Raw genomic sequence first — 23,924 nt, 5'->3', positions numbered from 1 at the left:
ATAATTTAAAAACATCTATTTTACATGATATATTAAAGTGAAAACTCATGAGTTAATTAAACATAGACTTAATGGTATTTTACCTGGTTTTCCGCGTCTGCCTCTTCTTCCCATTTCACCTAAACGCATACAATATTAAAATATATGTTATAATTGAAATGCAACACAAAGTATTTTACGTTAGAAAGTTTTAAATACATTTTTACTTAGAAGATATTGTACGCTGAGAAAATTTAAGTACTAAATTAAAATAACAAATAATTATAAAGTACAATTTTGCTTTTTTATTATATGTTATGGGTAAAAAAAAATATATTTCTTGAGATAAATTTAATTTGTAACTGGTATTACAATGTTATAATTTATAAAATAATAACAATATATCATTGTAATACCGTAATTAGCTTATTAACACTCTTTTATATGTTTTGCAATTATGCACAAATCACTATGTACACAATTTTATAAGGATAATCATTATTGTTGAAAAATGAAGATAATATAATTTTTGTCAATCGTCAATAATATCATATCTATTATTTAGTTTGTACTGAAATCAGACTAAAAATTTACTTTATTTTTATAGGCAACCTTAGCTTTTGCTTTTTACATGAATTCACAGCGTAAACACATCCATATATTCATTCCTACCTTTATCTCCTTTGATGCTCATTCCTAGATCGGTCGTAGATAATAAGGGTGCCGGTAAACCGGGTTCTCCTCGTTCACCTTTGGGACCTGTCAAACCAGGCGGACCCTAAACCACAGGTAAAATCGGTAATTAATGTTATGAAGATACATATAATTATTATGTTATATATGATCATAATTTTGCTGTCCAAAAGAAATACTATTTTGGTTCATTTTAGTTTAATTAAATATGACACGGTCAAGACCAATATTATACAGAAACGGTTACACTGTACTATACCTACCTATAGTAAGTAGATAGATATTTAATGTAATTGTCAATATTATTATTAATGAATAATTGGTGTATTCGTTATTTAACTTCATAATTTTGTATAAGGCTTATTGACCTTTGCTTATTAATATAACAAGTATAATTGTATTGTAGTAAATAAAAATATGTAGGTAAGGTATTAGGTAAACATTAGATTACATATAATTTAAATTTATAATATTAAAGTATACTGTATGATAGGTACTATTCTATTATTTATAATATTATTATATTTAATAATTGAGATGCTTGACCATTCTTTCCTTGTATAACAGGTACTATATGTAATAATGGAAAAAGAAATCCACTTTTGTCATGATTTAATAACTAAAATTTATCAAGTACCCTTTATACTTGTAATGCTGTGCATTTTAGTCCAAATAAAGAATACATAATAAATTATACTTACAGGGTTCCCTCCTGGGCCCAGATTACCAACAGCTCCCTTTTCCCCATGATCACCTTTTGCGCCTTTATCACCTTTGACTGTTTTCACAACTGCTGTATCCACTAATTGAATGAAATATAATTAGTAAATATTATTTAAGTAGAAAACATAAAAAATAAATTTAACTGAACACACTTGCCATTGAAATATATATTTAATTATTTCATATTTCATTATATTCAATATCCTAGATACGCAAATACATAATTTGTCATGAATGACATTTTTTTTTATAGAAAGTACCTATGATTATTTTTAATCTGCAAATAACGAAAATATCATTGTAGATTCCAATAATTTTTATTTTAGTTTAATTAAATAGGTACCATAATTTTTGATAAAGAAATATTTATCAAATTGTAGTATAAAGGAAGAATTTTTTTTAAATATTATGTAACACGAGGTATTCACTGTTTACTATAGTAATATATTTAATTATAAGCTATTTACATTCCTTGATACCAAAAACATACAAATAAGATGCACAATCTTGTGGATGAATGAATTATAGTCATCGCAGTACGTTACAACGCTTAATATATTATTATTATGAATATGGCATTTGTGATTTTAATTTACATAAAATCTATACAATTTCTTGCTTACTTTTATCAATTTTCACTCCAGTTTGCGTTAGTCCAGGTGGACCGGGTGGTCCGGGTGGCCCAGTATCACCTATAAGAACAGTATCATAATATTTTATTTTAGATACTTATCGTAGATTTTTGTAGGTATTTTCCTTAAAAAAATATTCCTGATAACATAGTTATTATTTCAGAAAATATAACGAATATTTACATTGAAACTTTTAGTTGGTAACTATGTAGGTACTACATTTAAAATATTATATAAATTATAAAACACTAGACGCTAATATATGCACAAAGCTTATAATGCTCGTATACATGGTACGATGGTACATCCAATCATTAAAAATGTAAAATGTATATTACTAGGTTTATTTATTACTAAGACTAAACGTATTTTTTTCTTAAACGGTTTATTCAATACCTATGCAATGCACATATTTGATGAAGTTTACCTTTTTCGCCTTTGGGCGCTGGACGAGCATTTTCTCCTGGCATTCCCGGTGTTCCGTCAAAACCACGTATTCCTCGTTCCCCTAAAGTATACATTAGTCTAATATTTAAAATAAACTAAGAACACATAAAGTCATAAGTGATGCATTCAAATATGGTTTAAATTTGGATAAAGTAAATATGCATAGGTACACAGTGATAAATAATATGTGATTCATAATGTTTGATTTTTAATTTAGAGTATTTTAATATGTTTCAGTGAAGCAGTGAATAATATTTTAATAATCATATTATTATAAGCGAGTATTCGGTGGATGTATGTATACGTAAAAAAAGTTTGGGAACCGCTGCTATATTATATATCTTATTAATGAAACGAAATTGCTCATACCGCCTACGTGATTGGTATAAATGTATAATTGTTAGTAACCGACATTATTTTTTTTAATTAATTTGGAAAATATTATGTTAGAATCGGCAAAATATTACAAACGAGAATTTTAAACGAAATAAATAATTGTTTTGATTTACCTTTAAAACCTTGTGGTCCTATAGATCCAGCATGGCCCTGTAAAATAAAATAATAATAAAAATCAAATTATAACTGGTGGAAATTCTTAAAATATTGTATAATATAAGTATTTATCATTTACAAAAAAATCTGCAGTACTATGTAAAATCCATAGGTATACTAATCTATAGGTTTATTAGAAAAAATAAAAATTACCAATAAATCATTTCTATTTTTAACCACAGAATAAGTGATATTAACGACACAGTTTTTTTTAAACATTAACATAGGTAATCATAAATCAAGGTATTTATAAATTATAAACTATAATATTGGTAGTAGCAGTGCACTAGTACACTAGTTAGTACCTACTTTATCATAATTAATAAATAAGTAGATATTTCAATATAAACATATTATAATTATATAATATTATATCAATTTTTAGTGATGCAAAAGTAGCTTAGTACTAATTAATAGCCAATAGCTACCAATATTAGTAACTTAAAAAGTTAATTTTACATTTTGTTTATATTTATATATTAAATGTTTTAAACATTGAGTTTGGCTTAATTGAGCATAAAAATTGGTAGGCTTACAAGTGCCGAAATAGCTCAGTTGGGAGAGCGTTAGACTGAAGATCTAAAGGTCCCTGGTTCGATCCCTGGTTTCGGCAACACTTTTTTTGCTTTTTTTTTTTTGTTACGTCAAATTGCTTGTTGACTTTAAAACTCCTAATCGATTATATCGTAAATAATACGATAATACATTTTATTCAAAAAAAATGTCATGTTATTTCATTTGAGTCCAAAATTATTTGACACCTGTTATTAACTATTATTAACCTTTATTACTATTATTAATTTTATTTTTTATATATAGTTGTGAGTTAACTCGTAACTCGAAAATTAATGTTTAGTGTGATTGAAAATAATATAATTTTATATATGAGAAGTATAATATTTAAAGTTTTTAATTATATTTTAATTGTTGTGGAAAATCGTTAAAATCTTAAGGTAATATTAATTAATATGACAATTATTAATACACGTTTCTTCGACAATTTTATCAGAGATATCGATGTTGACCTTTGTAAACGTATGCAAATTCTTGTTTCTAATTTATCCGTTGAACTGTTTGGAGTCAATGGAGTTGATTGGAATTTCTAATAGGTACTATTATTATTTATTACGATGATCAGAACGTTGAATGTATACATATATAATATATTATTATAAATGTATATATCGTCTGAATAGTGAAAGATATCATCGCTTAAACTCAAAATAATGTTTAAAACTTTTCAACTAAATGGTGAAATTAAAACCTTATTTATGTTTCATATTGTGACGATAGTAATAAATCATTGAGGTAGTGAATATTACAAATATTTTGATGATTATTGTGATTAATTAAACGCAATAAATTAGCAAGTTTCTATTAGGCGTGAGTACTGTGTCACTGTGAGCTTGATGATTACTCGCCGGTATATTAGTGTATTCATCTAAAAATCAATAAGAATATTTGTCTAAAAATGAACACGTTTTGGCGCATAGCTTTAAATCGGATTAAAATACACGGTTTAATGGTTTAAATAAAAATCGAAATAAATTATGAACACTGTGGTTATTATCAAAACAAAAAGCGGCTACTCCTAAGTATTGTGACATGTCACAGTAATATATTATGTTTTAATGAATATACTAAATATTTAAACAGATACAAGTATAATAATTCGACTACAACAGTGACGAGTGCATAAATCCACCGTTGTTAAGTGAAACCTATACTGAATAGTGAACTATACGACCTTATTTAGGTGGTTTGAAACAACCATAGTAATTGTTACTGTCGAATGGTTTTATATTTTTAATCCAATCACTCAACTTGTCCAACGGCATATTTCAGAATGTTTTGTTTATATTTTGTACGACTGACACATCTGTCTCTCCAGTTGTCAATTTACACTGTGAGACTTGGGTTTATTGTTCTGTTATTTTTAACACTGTATGTTGTGCTCAACACCATGGCACATTTAAAAGTTTCACGCCTCAGGGCAAAAAGTTTACTCTACACTGACATAATATTACTACATAAAAAATTTAAATTTCCGATTCCTCTAAAACGATCCCCTTAAAATATCGCCTCAATAGTTCCAAATGGACCACCAATTAATTAATTATAAACTTATGCTATATTAATTAATATGGAAGTAAAATACTACCTTGTCACCTTTGATTCCTTTGCTTCCCAGCTCACCACGAACGCCTTTATTGCCTTGAATTCCTTTTACGCCTACACAGTTTAAAAGTTGAATTATTAAGCTATATAAGTGAATGTTATTACTATAGCCTCAAGTAATTTAGTACCGTATAAAAATAAATATCTTTTAATAAAAAAAAAAAACGTGTTAGCACACGTAGGTATATTGAATATTGAAAATACTGTAAGAATATTATACTCAATATCTTACATATTTAATATTATAAATTTCTTTAGGGATTCCGCAATATAACTTATAAGTAGATTTTGTAAGAAGGATAATATAATTTATTATATAAATAAATGGAGTGGTTGAGCGGATAAAGTATATTATCAAACAAGGATCATCATCGATTGAAATTTGGCCACGTACAACTTACACTCTCTGAGTAAGCGAGACGTTCACATAAAGAGGAGTTTAGAGGACACAGCTGATCATTTTATAAAATAATTTAGTTTTTTTGTTTAAAATGTATTCAAATCTTAAAATTTTAATAATTATTTAGTATCTAAAACTGAATTTATTTTAAATTAAAATACCTAAGGTTTGAAACAATGTCCCTCCTAAGTGTTATTCTAACAACAATTAAAAAATATTTAAAAAAAAAACATGAATATAATTTTATTTTTGATAAACGTCTTAAATTGTTCGTCTCATTTGCTCAGAATTAGTACAGAATTTCGTGTACCTTTTGTAATTTATTACATTAATTTAATTCGTATTGAACTCAGGATTTTATATTGCATGTAAATATAAAAAAAATCTATAAAGGTATGAGATTACTAATTTATTAGTAAAATAAAAATAAAAATATATCATATGGTATTATTTAAATTTGTTTCTTTATACTATCATGTAGGGTTTATCTTTAAAGAGATTCTAACCATAAGTTATAATAATATTAATACGCTTTGAAGTACCTTTTAAGCCTGGAGCGCCGTCAACACCCGGGTCGCCTTTAGGACCTGGGGGACCGGGCCTCCCAACATTTGACTCAAACCCTATGTCCTGAAAATAATATAAATAATATTTTTTTTAAAATGCATTTCTGAACCAAAACTAAATTAAAACGTCTAAATGTTAGTAATAAAGACTAAAATAAAATAAGACAATTTTTGTTCTTTAAATATTCTACTATTTAAATAATAAATTTAATTCATTCTTTAAACAATCAATAGTTTACCTTGTAAATCGGTCTTGGTTTCCAACTAGGCTATAAATGTTAAATACAGACAATACAATATTATATTATTGATTATTCTAATCAGTACAATGACGAATTAGAGATCACTGTTTAAGTGACCATTTATTGTTTTAATATTTTTTATTAAATTCATAAACTCACATCATTGTTTGAAAAGTCTGATCCACCAGGCGGACCTGGCGGACCTGGAGGTCCTTGTAAACCACGTTCCCCGTCAATTCCAGAATCGCCTGTAAGTAACAATAAAACGGAAATTAGTATTAAATATTTACTTACTATATGATAAATCAATATTATTATGGTTTGGTTTGTGATCGGAATAATGCTGACTTTATTACTCATGTTATGATTAAATTTGTATATTTACCTTTAGGGCCTTGAATGCCTTCGCTTCCTCGTGGCCCGACATCTCCTCTTTCACCTTTATCCCCTAAATTACAATTATCAAATACGAGAATTAATTATTATTTAATATTTGGAATAATAGCGTATTATGTATTTCCAAACAATAAATATCGACAGACATTAAATACTTTTAAAAATAATTAATTTACTTTTAAAAAAAGCACCTTACACATATTTTATTAATATATTATGTAGATAATCAATGAAGATTGTTATGAAATACTTATTAAAAAAAAATATTAGTATTAATTATGCAATATAACGGAAAACTATTAAAATTAATTAATTATTGTGCATAGTATAAATATAAATTGATTCATTTTAATTAAACAAAATGTTTTTAAACAATGTAATATGTTATTTTTAAATATGTATAATAAAACATATAATATTATTTCAAATTATATTATTATAATAAGTTCAAAATTATTAAAATGTGATGTGATAAGTAAAATTTATTATAATTTCCCTCGATGTCTAACAACCTAAAATAAATTTTCTATAATATTAATTTTATCATAAAAGGTAAAACTATGTATAGTTGGCTGAATTTTAGTTTATTTTTTTGTACGCACATTACACTATATGATATTAGTTTAAAAGCTTTTTATTTATATAAAAATAAATGTTTTTATATTTTAAATAATAACAGCTATTTTAATTATATTGTTGATATACAATATACATATATTTATTAACTTTCTTATTGTATTTAAATATTTTTGCAGTAATGTATTAATGAAAATGCAAATCCACAGATCCAAAACGGACTGTAGAATTCGTAACCCTATAAACATGAAGTCTCTTTGCTGTATAATATATCAATTAAGTAATGGATGTGTTGAATTTAAATCCAATGATAAATCATTGTACGAGAAAAATGATTTTGAGTTGAGACGACCTATATTTTTAAGGATATTTTATTATATTATAATATTTATATTGCTATTAGTTATTTATTTTTCTATAAGCAGTATAGCAGCTTGAATTAAGTCAAGCCAAAAACAAATTACATATAATATTATGATCAAATTATAAAAATTATAATATTATTACACGCTGTTATCGACTTATTAGTAAATACCAACATATCGTAGGATGGTATGAAATGGTTCGTGGTAAAATAGTATAAATAAATAAAATTCCATTGTGTGTAGTTAATGCAGTGAAACTTCCGTAAAACGAAGTCGAATAAGCAAAAAAAAATAAAATTTGTAGTATGAAGGAATTCGTTAAATAGAATTATGTATTCATTAACAATGAAGGTCATAGTTCTTAAATATATTTCGTGAAGAGGATGTCACACACTTGTTTGTTGTCTCTCTCTAGCCCACGCGCAACATAGACAAAATTGATTTACGCAGTCTGAGAAGAACTCGCTCAATTTTGGTGCTAGAGTAAATATACTTATTATAAAATTAAATTTTGATAATATTTCTGATTACAAGACGATGAGTTTTTTAAAAAAAAATTAAAATTTTGAATATTTAAAAATGTTGTAATTTATAACTATTTCTAAACGATATAATTCACGTTGTATTAAGAATAATGGAACAAATTCATCTTCTTGTACTCAGAAATATCAAAATTTGATTTTATAATAGGTATATTTACTCTAGAACCAAAATTGAGCGAGTTCTACTCAGAATGCGTAAATGCGTTTTGTCTATGTTGCGCGTGGGTTAGAGAGAAAATCAAAAGTGTGTGACATCCTCTTAAATAAAAAACTTTGTAAAATGGAAGTTGGTTATATGGAAGTTTCACTGTAGTTGAAATATAACACTTGAATTATGCGCAATGACAAATTTCTAGGTTTTATTTATATATTAGTTAATATAGGTAATAAATTATATTTGAATTACAAAAAGATAACTGTATAGGTAACCGTTACTATATATTTATATGTCAAATTATTCAATTTTATTATCTATTATTACTCAATTTATTAATGTAGGTACACTGTTTAAAATTAGCTAATTCACACAATAATTATTTTTTAATAAAACAGTTGATTTAGTTTGAAGTTCTGCTCAAGTCATTGTTATTTATAATAATAAAACAAAATTTTGTTTTACCTTTTATGCCTTCTGGTCCTCGATCTCCTGGCAATCCTACGGCACCCTGGAAAAATGAAATTATTATTGAATATTAATTATGTTTTATTTTATATTATTATGCCATGACTATTCAAACATAAAATTACTATTTAGTATAAACTTTTTTATTATTGAAAAGTCGATGTACATTTATATATCTAAGATTATATAGTATTGTTTAATAAATTAAAATAAAATTATTAAAGACAGGAATTGTTTTTTTTTTTAATAATATTATTGCTATAATAACAGGATTTTAGAAAAACCATTGGTTTTAGATAAGAACCTCATACCATAACACTATAATATATAATTGATTAATCTCTGTATCATACAGAGTCCCGTGAGGATTTATTCTTTATTCCTGAAATAATGGAGATATCATAATTGTGTTTGTTTTTAAAAGACTCACAAAATGGCTATCTTCGATTTTTTTTTTTAAATAATTAAATAAAAAAATATTTTTTTAACTTTTTGCCAAAACATTAAATTTAATTAAATTATGAAATACTTATAGTGCTTGTTTCTATGCGTCTTTAAAATAAAACATATTAATATTACAATATCTCCATTATTTCAGAAGATATCGCAATGGGTAATACCTCACGGGACACTGTATAGTGTATACATATTATATGAATAGTGAAAAATGTATTTTAATATTTAGATAAGTAGTATCTATCAATAAATATTAGAAACACAAACATACAAAATATAATATAAGTAAAATAAATATTAGATTTTTATTCAAATGCGTTATATTGTATAACTTTATACTGATCAATATTCGATAAATTACTTTTAAGCCCATTTATTGTATGCATTTAAAATAACCTTTTCGCTACCTAAACTCTTACTCGCTCTTATATTTGGTGGATTTAAACGGGTTATTCTAATACATTTTTTCCGGCAAATGACTATACTGGTAGCTGGTGCAATACTAAAACCAAAATTTCATTATAATTTTACATTAGAGTACCATTCACGATTTCCCAAGTGATCACTTTATTGACTTTAATCCCAATAGTGGTAGGTATCCAACCCTTGTACGCAAGCCTATTATAATAAAGCGCTGTTATACTGGCGACTTACCAAACTGAATTTTTTATTAATACCTAGCAATATGTTGTAATGCTTATAGTTACATACTTTAAAAATAAAAATATATTGAGGCACAAGACTTTTTAAATTTCAATCCTGGAAAAATTCAAAATTCAAAATCCAATGCTAATATATTGATGTACACATACAATTTATATAGAATAAAATAACCCCAGCTCTGTGGTTAGGTTATTACCAAGATCGTAATAAAATCATATAAAAGAAATTTTTATTTTATTTTTTTGTAACTTTTATTTTACCTTTATTTTTTTATCATTGATAATTATATGATTTATTAATAATTATTTCGATATAGTTATATACTCATATATTTTCTTCTATAATATATTTTGTTAAAAACTTTTTGGAACTTCAATCTTATATTAGCCAAGGTGAGTAAAATAAAAGTACAACTAAAAAAATACAATTTTTCCGTACTATCTTCTTTGAACTTAACTTTTGGTACTTACATATAATATTTCAATGTCAACCAAATAATAGGTTGGTAGGTATTTGCATTTTTAATTAATTTGTTAATAGTTTTTCATGAATTTATAATTCAAAATATATTTGTTTCAAAAACTTTTGTGTCGATCTCTTTTAATGATGAACAATTCAATAACAATTAAAAACTATATCATTTAGGAATTTTTAAAAGCTTCATTTTATTTATTTAAGTATTAATATTAACTAAAAAGTAAATTCACATTTCATAATTATATTTTACTGAAAGCTTTTTAAGCTTTTAAAGAATATTAGTTTCCAATATAGTTAAATTATAAATGTATACAAATTTTTAGATGAAAACCGAAAAAGACAATAAATATGATAAATACGGATTTCTTTTATATTAACTAAAAGCATTTTGAAACATATTCTTCGTTTCTCGTGCAAAACTGTATAGTGTATACAATGTATAACCATTTGTTTCAAAAGTAGGTATCTTACAGACTTATAGTATATAATGTACCTATATAAAATGTCAAAAAAGCCATTTTCCAACATCAAGTAAAACTTTAAATGCATTTTGTAATTCTTTAAGTATATAAATATAATATATATAAGGTAAACTTGTACGCATTATACACATAAAAATGATAAAATATAATAATTTTTATTTGATTCCATTGATACTTTTATTAAAATGCTCTAATTTAAAAAATATGACTTTTCAATTTCGCATACCGATAACTTATATTATTGTTGGATTATTTTTTTTCATATTTTTATTAATTTATTGCATTTCAAATTTTAAAACAGTATTCGTGTCCTTATTATTGAATTAGATGCAGTATATATTCAATATAAGTAAGAAATTTGAATATTTATCCATTTTCTGTGCATCATAGACACCGAGTAGGTCATATTTGTCGGTGAATAGTAAACTTATGGGTTATGCTCATAGGAGTCAAGTACATCAGTTAAAGCTATATAGGACATAATATGTACTTCGCTTGTACATTAAATTCAATCAGACGTCTTATACATATGTATTAATAATTGCTTATATTTATTTAAATAAGCAATTATGTTAATGTTATTATTATTAACTATTTAATACGACTTTGAACTCGACTAGATAGTTCCTAGAATAATTGTAGTGTAGATTAACATTTGATGTTAAATTAAGTTTAATTCTATTTTTATTTCATTAAGTTTATAAAGATTCGAAAAAAAAAATCAAAAGATAACTTTTGAAGATCATGCACACCACCAAATTTCACATCGGTTAAAATTAAAATCTAAAACGTGTATACCAACCGGAAGTCCTGTCAATCCCATTTTGCCATCAATGCCTGGATTTCCCGGCGGTCCTTGCAGTAATTCCGGTATGTTGCCGGGTGCAAATAACGTGGTGAGGTTACAGCTGCATATACCTGGCGGACCTCTTGGTCCAGATACTCCGGACTTGACGAGCTAAAATTACATCAATATCATTATTATTTATTACCATAATAACCATTGATTAAATAAAATCGACACTATAATAATGCGCAGAGCACATATTTTAAATTATATTATGCGTTTATGCGTGGATCGTTAGTATTATTGTTGTTGATTATTATCAAACCCTTTCGGAAACCACAGGCTGCATTGCACAACATTAGACATTTGCACAGCACGTGATTCCAAAGCGGATTAGTACATAACACTTTGTGGTTGCGCTGGCACGACTTTGGTCAACTTTAATAATAACGCCTCAAATATATATATATACACTACACATATAATACAAATGCGCATACACACACGTAGTGTAGAATGAGAAACGCTTGTCGAAACTTTGCCAATTTAAATAAGAAGCCGATGAGGAGGGTACGAGACCATGAGCTGTGGTCAGTGTTATGATTCAAATTTCGTGAATATCACACGACGGTCAAACGCAGTATTATACATATATTATCCGCCATGAAAAGCCGTCAAATATTGGATTATTGTATATAGAATTCTGTTTTTAAGAAAAAAAATTCAGCAAACACGTTTTTACGAAAAACTGATGAACTTTTAGAAATTTTTTAAAGATAATCTGAGTAAATATATTTATAAATTGTTTCACTAAATAAATAATCGGTATTTAATACTTTATTTTATTAAATAGCCTTATTTTGTTCTTCTATTTTAATATCTACCCACCTAAATTTGAACATCTTATGCAATTTAAATAAAATTATAAGAAATTATCAAACAAAGTATCATCTTTCTACAGACTGTCGAAAAAAAAAGTTTGATAAAATAAAGAGATTGAAGTTTTCAATGGATATAATATTTAGTATGATGAATAAATTAAATAATTAAATAAATTATATTAACGAAAATATCTACACCAATAAAAAATTAATTTGGCATTATGATAGAATATTTTTTTATATACCTACGTTGAAAAACTTATAAAGAACCTTGTGTTTAATTTTCAAACTGTAGGTATAAAAATTAAAAACATACATTTTTTTAAGAATTTCTAACTACAAAATAATTTGTATATTTTTGAGATTTTGATGAATTTTATTAAAATTTTAACTTTAAACACTTATAAAAAAATATTGTGACTGCAGATTTTCGAAATTTTTTAATTGAGAAATTAATAACTTATGTAAAGTTTTGTATTACATTTTTAAACATTTCTACTCAATGAATAATTTTTATCGATATCCATGGAAAAAAAAATAAAAAGAATATTGAACATTTCTCATGTCTATAAATAGCTTAGAAAGAGTTGACCAATTTTGAAAATTGTACTGTAAATATAAAATAATAATATAAACATTTATTGAGAATTTCAATTACCTATCTACAGTTATTTTTTTTGAATTTCAACAAAACAAAATTAATTTTGTTGAATTTTTATTAAAATTCCAGTTTTTTCTTTATTTTTATTTTGTTTTGCTTAATTATATAAAGTACTAGACATATTTTTAATTTTTACCTCCCCCCCAAAAAAAAAATACTAGATCCAATTTTCTAATAAAAAATCACCTCTGTTTTTGAAAATCGAAGTATTTTTATTGCCCTAAATGGTAACGACAAACAGGAAAATAACATATTATTGTAAAATTAATGCATTCATCGCTTTGCTTAGAATTTAAAATTAATTAATTGACTAATATATAAGAAAAAAAAAACAATTTCAACGTTATGTCAGCCTGAAAATTTGGCAGTAGTATTATATTATACTTTGAAAAAAATAGTTTACAAAAGTTTAGAATGAAAACAAAATTTAATGTACTCCTATGTATGTAGGTACATTGTCATTATATTTGAAAACCAGTTTTTGATATTAAAGTGTACTATTAGAGCCATAACACCCAATAGTTTAATTGTTGTAATCAGTGCCGTACCCAGGATTTGTTTTCGGAGTGGGCTTAAACATTCATACTTAACTCTATAGAAAAATAAGAAATAATTTAAAAACATATACTAGGGCGAGTAGTTTATGAGTTATACGTATTTAAAGTTTTGACAAGCGGAGTAGTGGACAAAGATTTTGTGAAGTAACCCCGTACCACTCCACTTCGCGCATCTAAACTTTAAATACTTATAACTCGTAAGCTATTCGCCCTAAATTCGATTTTTATGTATCAAAATACTCAGAAAATTTTTATGCTTTGGAATATGAAATTAAAACTCTATGTTGTCATTCAAAAAAGTAAAAAACTTAAAAAATATAAGGATAAAAAATATTTAAAAATATAATTTTTTAGTAAAAACGTTGTTTTTTAACAGCTTGAAACTATGTAAAAATCAAAATTTGAATATATGCATAATTTAAACATAATATTGGGGCGAGCTTGCTTAAAAAATCACCACATATTATTAAAAATAAAAAATTTCGGGGTGGGCTCAAGCCCAAAAGCCCCCCCTCCTGGATACGGCACTGGTTGTAATAGTTACAAATGTTGTAGATCAGTGTTGTTGTGTCAGTAAATACCTGAGCAGTACGATAGCCGAGTGCATCATGCACGATGAACTTATGTGCACAACTTAAATTTAATTTTTTATTTTTCTATTTTTTTTTAAAAAAAAAATCATAAATACGATATGGTTGATACAACTGATTAGTTTCTAGATTGAAATATTTTTATATCCAGTGATGCCTAACATTTTATTTCCTCCATCTATTTAAGCTAGATTTTCTAATTATACGGTGCGTACAATGTTTTTGAATCATTTCCAACCTAAATAGCATGTTTTACTCTCCAAGTCCTAATATTTTTCAATTTTTCGATGTCTTAAAACAAGTACAATGTTATACATATGTAAAAATGCGTAGTTCAAATTTAAATAATAGACGTCGGGAAATATTAGATAAAGAATAATATTTATAAATTCTGTGATGACGGAGTTTCAAAATAATGAAATAAATAGTATTAAATAATATGCAGAAAAGTCACATGACGTTACCGATAGTAAAATAAATAAAATAATACATTTAAAAATGCCTATTACTTGACGTTGAATATTATAATACATACAATATTTTATATGTATTTTATTATTAATATTGTTATTGTTTTTTGATTTATTATTATTATTATTATATATTTTCCATATTGACATATATTTTATTATATATATATTTATATTTATACTATATTGTATATTGACAAAAAAATCTCCAAATTGTAAAATATTATTATTTATTGGAAATACCATGTAAAAATGTAAAATAAATTCAATTAATTACCTTAAGTTACAATCGTTTTCTTTAATATTCAGTGTCGTTCTTCTCCAATTTGGTAAAATGTTTGCTCGATTATAAAAATATTTCAATTTAGAAACTAATCAGTTTATATTCGTGCGTTTTTTTAGAAAAAATAGAACAATCAAAAATGAAGTTTAAGTTGTGCACATAGGTGCATGATAAATAAAGATAAACTTGTAGGTACACGGTATGCAACTTGGAGGAATCCCTCTATGAGTTGGCATGCAATTCTGATGCACCGATAACTTTCTATCAAACAATATTTAAAACTTTATAGAAACCCAACAAATAATGTACCACTATAGTGTATTATTTCTGATGTCAAAATAAAAATTATAAGACCGTTGTGATAAAAACTATTATGACGTATATAGGTACTTATTACAATATTATATCATATAATTTTTTAATGGTGGTGCATTGTTTTTAAATAAAATACATAGTAGGATTAGTTTGAAATAATAAGTGGCTAAATTCCATCTGGCCATATTTTCACTACTTGGACCGTCAACTTCTGAATTAAATATAAATCACTATAGCTTAGTAATTGTATAGTATTGATGGAAATATTTCTAAAATATTTCTAACTATTAAATATGATGTTTATATATGTTCATCATAAAGATGGAATTAATGTTGAGCCATATCGTTCATAAAATTTTAATTTATCATAATATTACGTAACCAATTTATTATGAATTTTAAAATTTTGAGTGATCATTAAAAGATTAACAAAAATTATGTTGAAAACGAATTCAAAGAATTGGTTAATTTTATTAAAATAAAATATGTATTTGAATGCAGTATTGTAGTTTTATATTTTAAAAAATGGTTGTAGGTGGTAGTTTATTAATAATTATTTCTCATAAGCTCACAATATAAGATTAAAATCCATGGAAAATATCTGTGTTATAAATAAATTTAATTTAAGTAAATGAAAAATAAGCTTAAAAATTCTTGAGATTTTATCAAGAAGAAAGTGTCATGACTTCAGTAGCTTCAACTAATAAATATTTATGAAAAACTTTGTTTACTAAGTGTATAACTAAAACCAAATCGTATTTCTATATCATATTTTTAATCTAATTTGAAAAAAGTATTACGCTTATAGGCAAATGTGTTTAGACATGGTAAAACATCAGCAAAGAAGTAATCGGCATTATAGTATTGGATAAAAGTATAGAACGTACCAATATTTTAATGACATAATGTGATATATTCACATTAAAGTACACATTATAGTCATTAAAAATTAATAGTTTTTAACTTTAAATATATTATATAATCCACGAAAAGCTATTTTCTTATAATTTTTATAATGATTAAAACATTTTTAGTTACCAGTACTTATTTAAATTCATTCCCGAGATTTTAGGACATCAATAAAAGCAGTATTGTTATGAGGAATATGCAAATGATAAATAATACTATAAAATATTCAATTTTAAAAGTACACGATTCATTGTTTAGTTTCAACTATAATATTAAATATTTATTAGTTTTAAAAACATTGTTAATTTTAGTGGGTTGTGCTTTAATTAAAATTGATTTTTTCTAGTATATTTTAATTATGATATTATAATATTTTTGATATATTTGTTGTTTCTCTGCTGTACGTCATTTATGGCTCATTATGTATAACCAACATTTATTTCATATTATGTTTATTTTATATTTAAAAAAAAAAATATGATTTTTAGACTATTTGCATATTTGTTCATTTTTATTCCGTTGTCATGTATTTTTTAACTTCACATTTAAATCAAATTAACACGTTAGATTCGGGTAAATACTGGACTTAAATTATTAAGTAAAATATGATATAAAACTAAAATATGTTCATTTTATTTACAATGAATAAAAATATATCATGCAAAATAATATGTGCTTATTATTTTCTTAGTAATGCAGTATAGCATTAGTCGAATGAATATTTAAATATGTGTAGTAATAAATTATATTTTAATAAATAATCTCTAAAAAGATTCAAATTGTTAAAAAAAAATTATTACTTTATTATGAAATGTTTTTACTTTTTATCGAATTCTTTTAAGAAAATGTAAGTTTTAGTTATTTATTACTTGACATAATAATAACAAAGTTATACGTTAGCAATTGAGTAATATGTTATTTATATTTTCAACAAAAAAAACCATTATAATTTTATTATTATTTTTCACACAAAAAATTATACAATGTCAACATTTCAAATTTGATTTACTTAAGTTAATATTAATTATATTCAATGGAATTATTTTTCAATTAAAGTGTCTTAAGAATTAAAATATATAAACTATAATACTCGTGCAATATTATAGTTAGTTACTAGCTCGTGTTTTTTATTGAAAATTAACGTACCTATACAATGTCTGGCATTACCTATATGTGTACCTTTGGGTTGAGATTGAACTTTATTTCATAAAATAATTTACATAGTATACCGAGCATTGAATATAAGACAGTAGTTTCTTGTACTTTCATTTCATGTTATTTGTGCAACTAAAAACTTTTTGATCTTTACTTTTAAACTTCTTTAATGAGGTATATTCTATTCAATTATTAATACTTACATATTTACTCTTTATTATTAAAAATATTTTTATTTAAATTTGATAATATGACTACGTGTATCATTGTCGATAATATGTTATGATATTGTCGATTTATTTACACATATTATATTATATTAAGATAATATAATTATGTTTAACACACCGCCTCATACAATTTCAGTTTATTTGGTCAATAGTTATTTTAAATAAATTTATCACATATTATATTTTTAATTCTGAAACGTCCTATAGTGTTCTTATTCAAAGAATATTGCATTAAATTAATTTATATTCCTCATTTAAATTTTGGATGTACTGTAATGGACAGATTCAATTTAGAATGCTGTGCGAATTACTCCAAAAGTTTAAACTAAAACGAGCTGTTGGTTGCGTTGCATTAGCAAAATGTTACTAGCTATACTACCTAAGTTTGTATTAAATACATGCGAACAATTTGATTGGCGTTTGTTGATTACAACATCAACAACAACAACAACAACAACAACAACAACAACATACTGATCAGATTTTGATGCAATAGCAATAATTGTTATTGGGAGCAAATACATGAAGTCGATTCTCATTAAAATAAAACATAATGATAATAACTAAATAAATCAGAAAGATACCATTTTATTGAAAATCAATAATCATAATTTACAACACTCACTTCTTCGTCGGTAGCAAAGTCTCCGGAAAACGGCGAGCCCGGAGGTCCTGGTGGTCCGGGCGGTCCTCTGATCGACTCTCCCTGTCGGTTTCGAACAAATTTAGACCGTTGCGGTGCACAATCCGTATTTATCAGTCAATTGTTGTTATTATTGTTATCATTACTACTGTTCGGCGGCAAACCTCAGAGTCGCTAATGAGCAGCTGGCCGTTAAGCGTGTAACTCCGACGGTTCATTAGATCCGTGTGCGGATACACAGCCGTCACGGTGTTCGCCAGACCGATTCGTAATAATAACAATCAAAACAATTAAATAAATACATCGAACAGTAACACTCACCTTTTGACCAGCATCGCCTTTATCTCCTTTGATGTTGGGCATCTGATAGCCATGGTTTTCTGTAATACAAACATTGTCGGTTGGTAAGTACACATAACTGATGACGGCCAACGCGTCAATTGGATGTAGTTAACTACTGCTGTTCGGTTGTTTTATTTGCATGCATTGTAACGCAATAATGACAATAATTGATATCGTTGCTATTAAACCGTTGAAAAACCGTTTATTGGGAGACTTGTTGGCCCACGACGTTAATTTATCGGTCACGATAAAATCATATGTTTAATTTAAATAATAAAATCCATTTTTTATGAAACAATTTGGCACCACTATGATTGGACAATGGAAAACAAATAACCGTTAGGTTAGGTTAGGTATAGCGGTGAACATTTTTCTGGATTACACATATTTAATATACATCCAATCTATATACTACCTAGCTATGTATATTATAGAACTCTGGAATTTTTTAGTGGTAATTTGAACATTTTGTTTTTATCAGATCTTTTTTTAATTATCTGCACCACTATTCAACTTTTAAGCCAATGATTAAACCATGATTATCTAATCGGTAAACTTTAAATAGACTGAAGAAAATGTCTTTCAATATTTAAAATATGCGTGTAAATTAAATTGGTTTTTTAAAACCGACTTCAGCTCATGTATTAATTAACCAACATAAAAACCAAACTAGGTAATACAATTATCATTTTATCTTTTTAACGGAGAATAATAATTATTTTTGAAGAACACGTAATGTGAGAGATAAAGATAACAAATATTCCCATGGAATCATCATATCGTATAATAATTATATGATAAGAAATTCAATGTAAAATACTTTGGGACCTTTAAAAGTCCGTAGAGTGTGAAGCGAATTTGTAAATCATATACTTATAAAGTTATCGAGAACGTAACGATCATAGATTGGACAATTAAATATAAACAATGTAAGTCGTGGAGTGCCTTGATCAAAAATTGCTTTGTATGGACTTGTATAGTTGATTCCAATTTATGATACTCTAATTTAATCGTATATTAATAAAAAATATATGTATATAAGTTATGATCCTTTTGAATAAATGAAAATTCCCAGAGCAATGAATCATGTTTCACCATAAGTAAACAAATTAGAACCTATTGGTTGGATAAACCATTTTTAAAGTGATTAAAAACATGACAACAATAACTTTTAGTAATGCAGTTATTTAATGTTTATTGGAATTTATATTCAATTAAATTAGTTACTAAACAATAAATATGATTCACATATAAATTGCTTTAATAATTTGGAAATATTTAAAAATTTTAATTAACGTTTTGTCTAAAATATTCATGTAATATTTTAAATAGTGATACATTTTTGTGTGCTCAGTACATTCTAAGATAAGTAAAAGTTAAATGGCTTAACATTTTATAATTATTGAATTATTATTAATAATATTTTAATTTTAATATTATTTAGACACTTAAAAATAGAATTTCGTTTAAGTATCCTATTGTTAAATAATAAATCAAACAATTTATTATACATATGTGGTGCTTACTAATTACGTTAAAAAGCGTTACATTTCATTACCTATTAAATTATCCCACAAAATATATTATTTCTCATTTACATAATACATTATTAATTTGTACACGATACATCACCTAGGTTATGACAATCAATAACTTTTTAGTTTTTTGCTAGTTAATGTTTATGAAATACGTTTTTGGAAATCATATCCCGACATAATTATTCTATTCCATATTTTATATAGTAGTCTGAATTTATTACACGTTACTTAGAAATATTAATTTGAACATAATATTGGATTTAATTAGGCAAAATAACATTAATATTGGTTATATCTTTACTCGTAAATCACGTATAATATATATAGTACATAGCAAGTTATAGCGCTCGTATAGTGTGCTAGCCTTAATTGTTTGTAATATAAACTTTACGGGGTCCTCAGTTATTAAAATAAATAATGATGGTATATGTATTACAGAACACTAATTATCTCTTTTTAGTGGGTGTCAAGCCAGTTCAATAATAATTCTTGTACTGTATGAATAATTAAACTGCATAGGAATATACATAAAATATACGTACATACAATTATTGAACTATATAATACATAAAAACCATAGCTGAAGACTATACAACAGCTGATAGTATTATAGTAAAATAATAATGAAGATTATGTATAATACGATATTGCATTTTGATTCAACTTTATTATATAAAATCTGGTATATTAGTAAATAATCTGAGCAATAAAAGAATAAACAAATATATATATATATATTATATATGCACTCATTCAAATAATGTAAAGGTTGTATGCACAAAGCAAATGGTTTCAAGTTGGGAGGGGGGGGGGTGATAAATAGGAAAAAAAATTGTATATAATATCATTACAGTGCAAATAATATTGAGCATTATATTGAAATAATACACGTTTGAACCAAATAAGTTAATGCTTTTTCGCATTAATATTATTTAATATCATGTCATGAATATATTGATTAATGACACGGATTTTATAATATATTATTATAATATAAAATCAATATTTTAATGAAAGAATTTACATTTGTTCCGCCTAGATGCCTAACGTATTTTATATTCTTAACAGGCCTATGGAGTTATTGGTTTTCTCAGTGACAGGATTGTATTTTTCGGTGCCAATAATGATGTTTGGAAATGACGACACTATACATAACATCAAAGGACTGGAAAACTGAACACAAATAGCACACTTTAACGTCAACTCTGTCCTTCAATACTCTAACGTAAAAAGAAAAAAAAAGAAATAACAGAAAAATTACGATTCGTAAATATTACGAATGCATCATGTGTCATGACAATGACGGTTCGAGTGCCGTTATAGGTCTAATAATAATTATTAATAATATCTCTCTCTACCAATGCCCCATATTAAATACACGAGCACAGCTGACTAGTGACTGCTTTGTTAGATTATCTGAAGAAGAACACGCTTTTGAGTGATATTCATCGAGTGTGCAGCTTTGTTTTCGTTGGAAACATGCCATATGTTTTTCTATAAAATAAGTGGAAAAGAAACGCGTGTTTCAAATAACGTTTGCGCTAATTGGTCTTTGGACAAATTTAAGAAAATTATATTGTATTATAGACTGACGAATGGTAATGATATACTCGTACGTATATGGCGCATAGATGAAAAAGGACTGTTTACAAGATACTAACCGACAGGTCGCGACAATTTAAAGGCAAACAATGCGTAGATGGTATTCTATTAAAATAGGTAGGCAATGATTAATAGTATGTGTTTGTTACACTGCCACAACGATGACAAACGATAAAAGTAAGTTGTTTTGTCTTATGAGAACCCCTAAAAACACTGTTTGGTCAAAAATATAAAATCATTACCAGAGACAAATGAAAGAAGCGAATGTTGGATAATTAAAAATAATTTTATGTGATGTGACTCTGACATACTGAATGGAAAATACGAAATTGCTCCTATTCAGTATTTATAACAAGTACGTCGTAATTGTGTATAACTAATATGCTTTAAAATAGATGGTCACTATAAGAGCACGAATTTGAATGCCAATTGTATTATATAAATAAAATATATAGTTGCAATTGACTATTTGATAGTTAGGTAAGGACAAAAACATAATGCAAAGTGATTGACAATTGTTTATAATATACATTAAGTGTATATAAAAGGTATATTGTATTATATATATTTCGACTTTTAGATGTTTATGAATTTATTTTATGATTTTAACTTCATATTTTATCTTTTAATGTACAATTTATTGTTTTTTCAACAACTTTGAAAAATCTTCAAAAATAATATGTGCTGTCATTCTGTCAACATACAAAAAAAAGTTATTTAAATTTTGGTTCTATATTTTTTGAAATAAATTTATATAAGCGTACGAAAATATACTGGTATACATAGATTTTCCTGATATTATTTATTTATTTAATATTTGTAATTAATTTTTTTTTTAAATTTTTTTCATGTTTTAAATAATTAAGTATTATTTGTAAAGATATTAATTAATTTTTTTCTATGATTTTTGAATTTATATTATAATTTTATTTTGGACATATTTAAACTTTTTACTTCATATATTTATGTATATTATTTTTAGTGTATATTTGGCTAGCTTTTATTGCAGATAAAGTTACCAAGTCAGTATCACATCCTATAAACTATGAAATAAAAAAAATGTTAACAGAGAAAATTTATGTAATATCTGTTTTGAAACGAAAAATAATAAAAAGAAAAAACACAATTAAAATTTACATAATAATTATAAAATTAATTCGATAAAAAATGTAAGCGAATCAGTTTTTTATCATTTTTAATTTAAATACGAATACCTTACACTTATATGAAATAAATCATTACTAAAATGTTCATAAAAAAAAAAAAAAATGATATTCGATGGACAGATAATCTGAATTATTCGGACATAATATATGTATTGTTATGAACAGAAATATTACAGATTCTGGGAATTACATATTAGGCTTAATATGTAATTAATAATTTAGACCTTGATATTAAACCTGTTGGGATTAAAAAATCGTGGAAAAAATTTCATGTTGTTAATAATGTGTACCTCGAATAGTTCGAATATACCTACGTATTTTACGACTACTATCGTACTTTTTACTAAGCTGAAATAAATTATTTAATTAAAATCATATTTTCAATAATAATTTTTTTTTTTTAAAGTTTTAAATAATAGGATTTATTATACAATATTTTTTAAATTAAAGCATAATATTTCGATTTCGTCAAATGTTTTTTTTTTACATATATATATATACGTATAATTATACATTGCCATCAGTTTTTATGAACAATACTATACTTGTACAAGTACATCACTGATATACTATAACCAGTTTATACTGATACAATGATGCATATTTGTGTTATTATTTTTATTATTTGTGATTTCATTGAAAGACCAATAACGATATTATTTGTTTGTACGAAACACAAACGGTATGGCATTATTTGTGTTAGTCACGTGTATTGACTATAGATTTATAATATGATAATATTATGTACGCGTATTAGAAAATGTGTTTATAAATGTATTAATCGTATTATCTATTAAAACTAAT

At 25.4% G+C, this 23,924-nt stretch overlaps 1 protein-coding gene and 1 non-coding gene across 5 annotated transcripts in view; one reads left to right on the top strand and one right to left on the bottom strand.

The window, feature by feature from the left end:
- The window catches only part of LOC113551069 (collagen alpha-1(XVIII) chain-like), a 229,410-nt gene that overhangs the window by 8,195 nt on the left and 197,291 nt on the right, over positions 1 to 23,924 (bottom strand). For 3 of the 4 annotated variants that reach the window (XM_026953101.1, XM_026953102.1, XM_026953104.1), the window contains 15 exons: positions 18,794 to 18,852; positions 18,455 to 18,535; positions 11,794 to 11,949; positions 8,911 to 8,956; positions 6,798 to 6,860; positions 6,572 to 6,660; positions 6,410 to 6,439; positions 6,147 to 6,234; positions 5,188 to 5,258; positions 2,984 to 3,020; positions 2,455 to 2,535; positions 2,019 to 2,087; positions 1,374 to 1,474; positions 652 to 757; positions 84 to 119 (listed from right to left, as the gene is read on the bottom strand). In XM_026953101.1, coding sequence (XP_026808902.1) covers positions 84 to 119; positions 652 to 757; positions 1,374 to 1,474; positions 2,019 to 2,087; positions 2,455 to 2,535; positions 2,984 to 3,020; positions 5,188 to 5,258; positions 6,147 to 6,234; positions 6,410 to 6,439; positions 6,572 to 6,660; positions 6,798 to 6,860; positions 8,911 to 8,956; positions 11,794 to 11,949; positions 18,455 to 18,535; positions 18,794 to 18,852 — 1,113 coding nt within the window. The remainder of the gene's footprint in view (positions 1 to 83; positions 120 to 651; positions 758 to 1,373; positions 1,475 to 2,018; positions 2,088 to 2,454; positions 2,536 to 2,983; positions 3,021 to 5,187; positions 5,259 to 6,146; positions 6,235 to 6,409; positions 6,440 to 6,571; positions 6,661 to 6,797; positions 6,861 to 8,910; positions 8,957 to 11,793; positions 11,950 to 18,454; positions 18,536 to 18,793; positions 18,853 to 23,924) is intronic. The other variant, XM_026953103.1, reaches the window with a different exon arrangement.
- On the top strand, positions 3,567 to 3,639 carry Trnaf-gaa. Its single transcript has one exon. It is a non-coding gene; the product is annotated as a tRNA-Phe (tRNA).

Source organism: Rhopalosiphum maidis, chromosome 2 (genome assembly GCF_003676215.2).
Source record: "Rhopalosiphum maidis isolate BTI-1 chromosome 2, ASM367621v3, whole genome shotgun sequence".
NCBI lineage: Eukaryota > Metazoa > Arthropoda > Insecta > Hemiptera > Aphididae > Rhopalosiphum > Rhopalosiphum maidis.
This window is presented reverse-complemented; position numbering and strand designations above follow the sequence as displayed.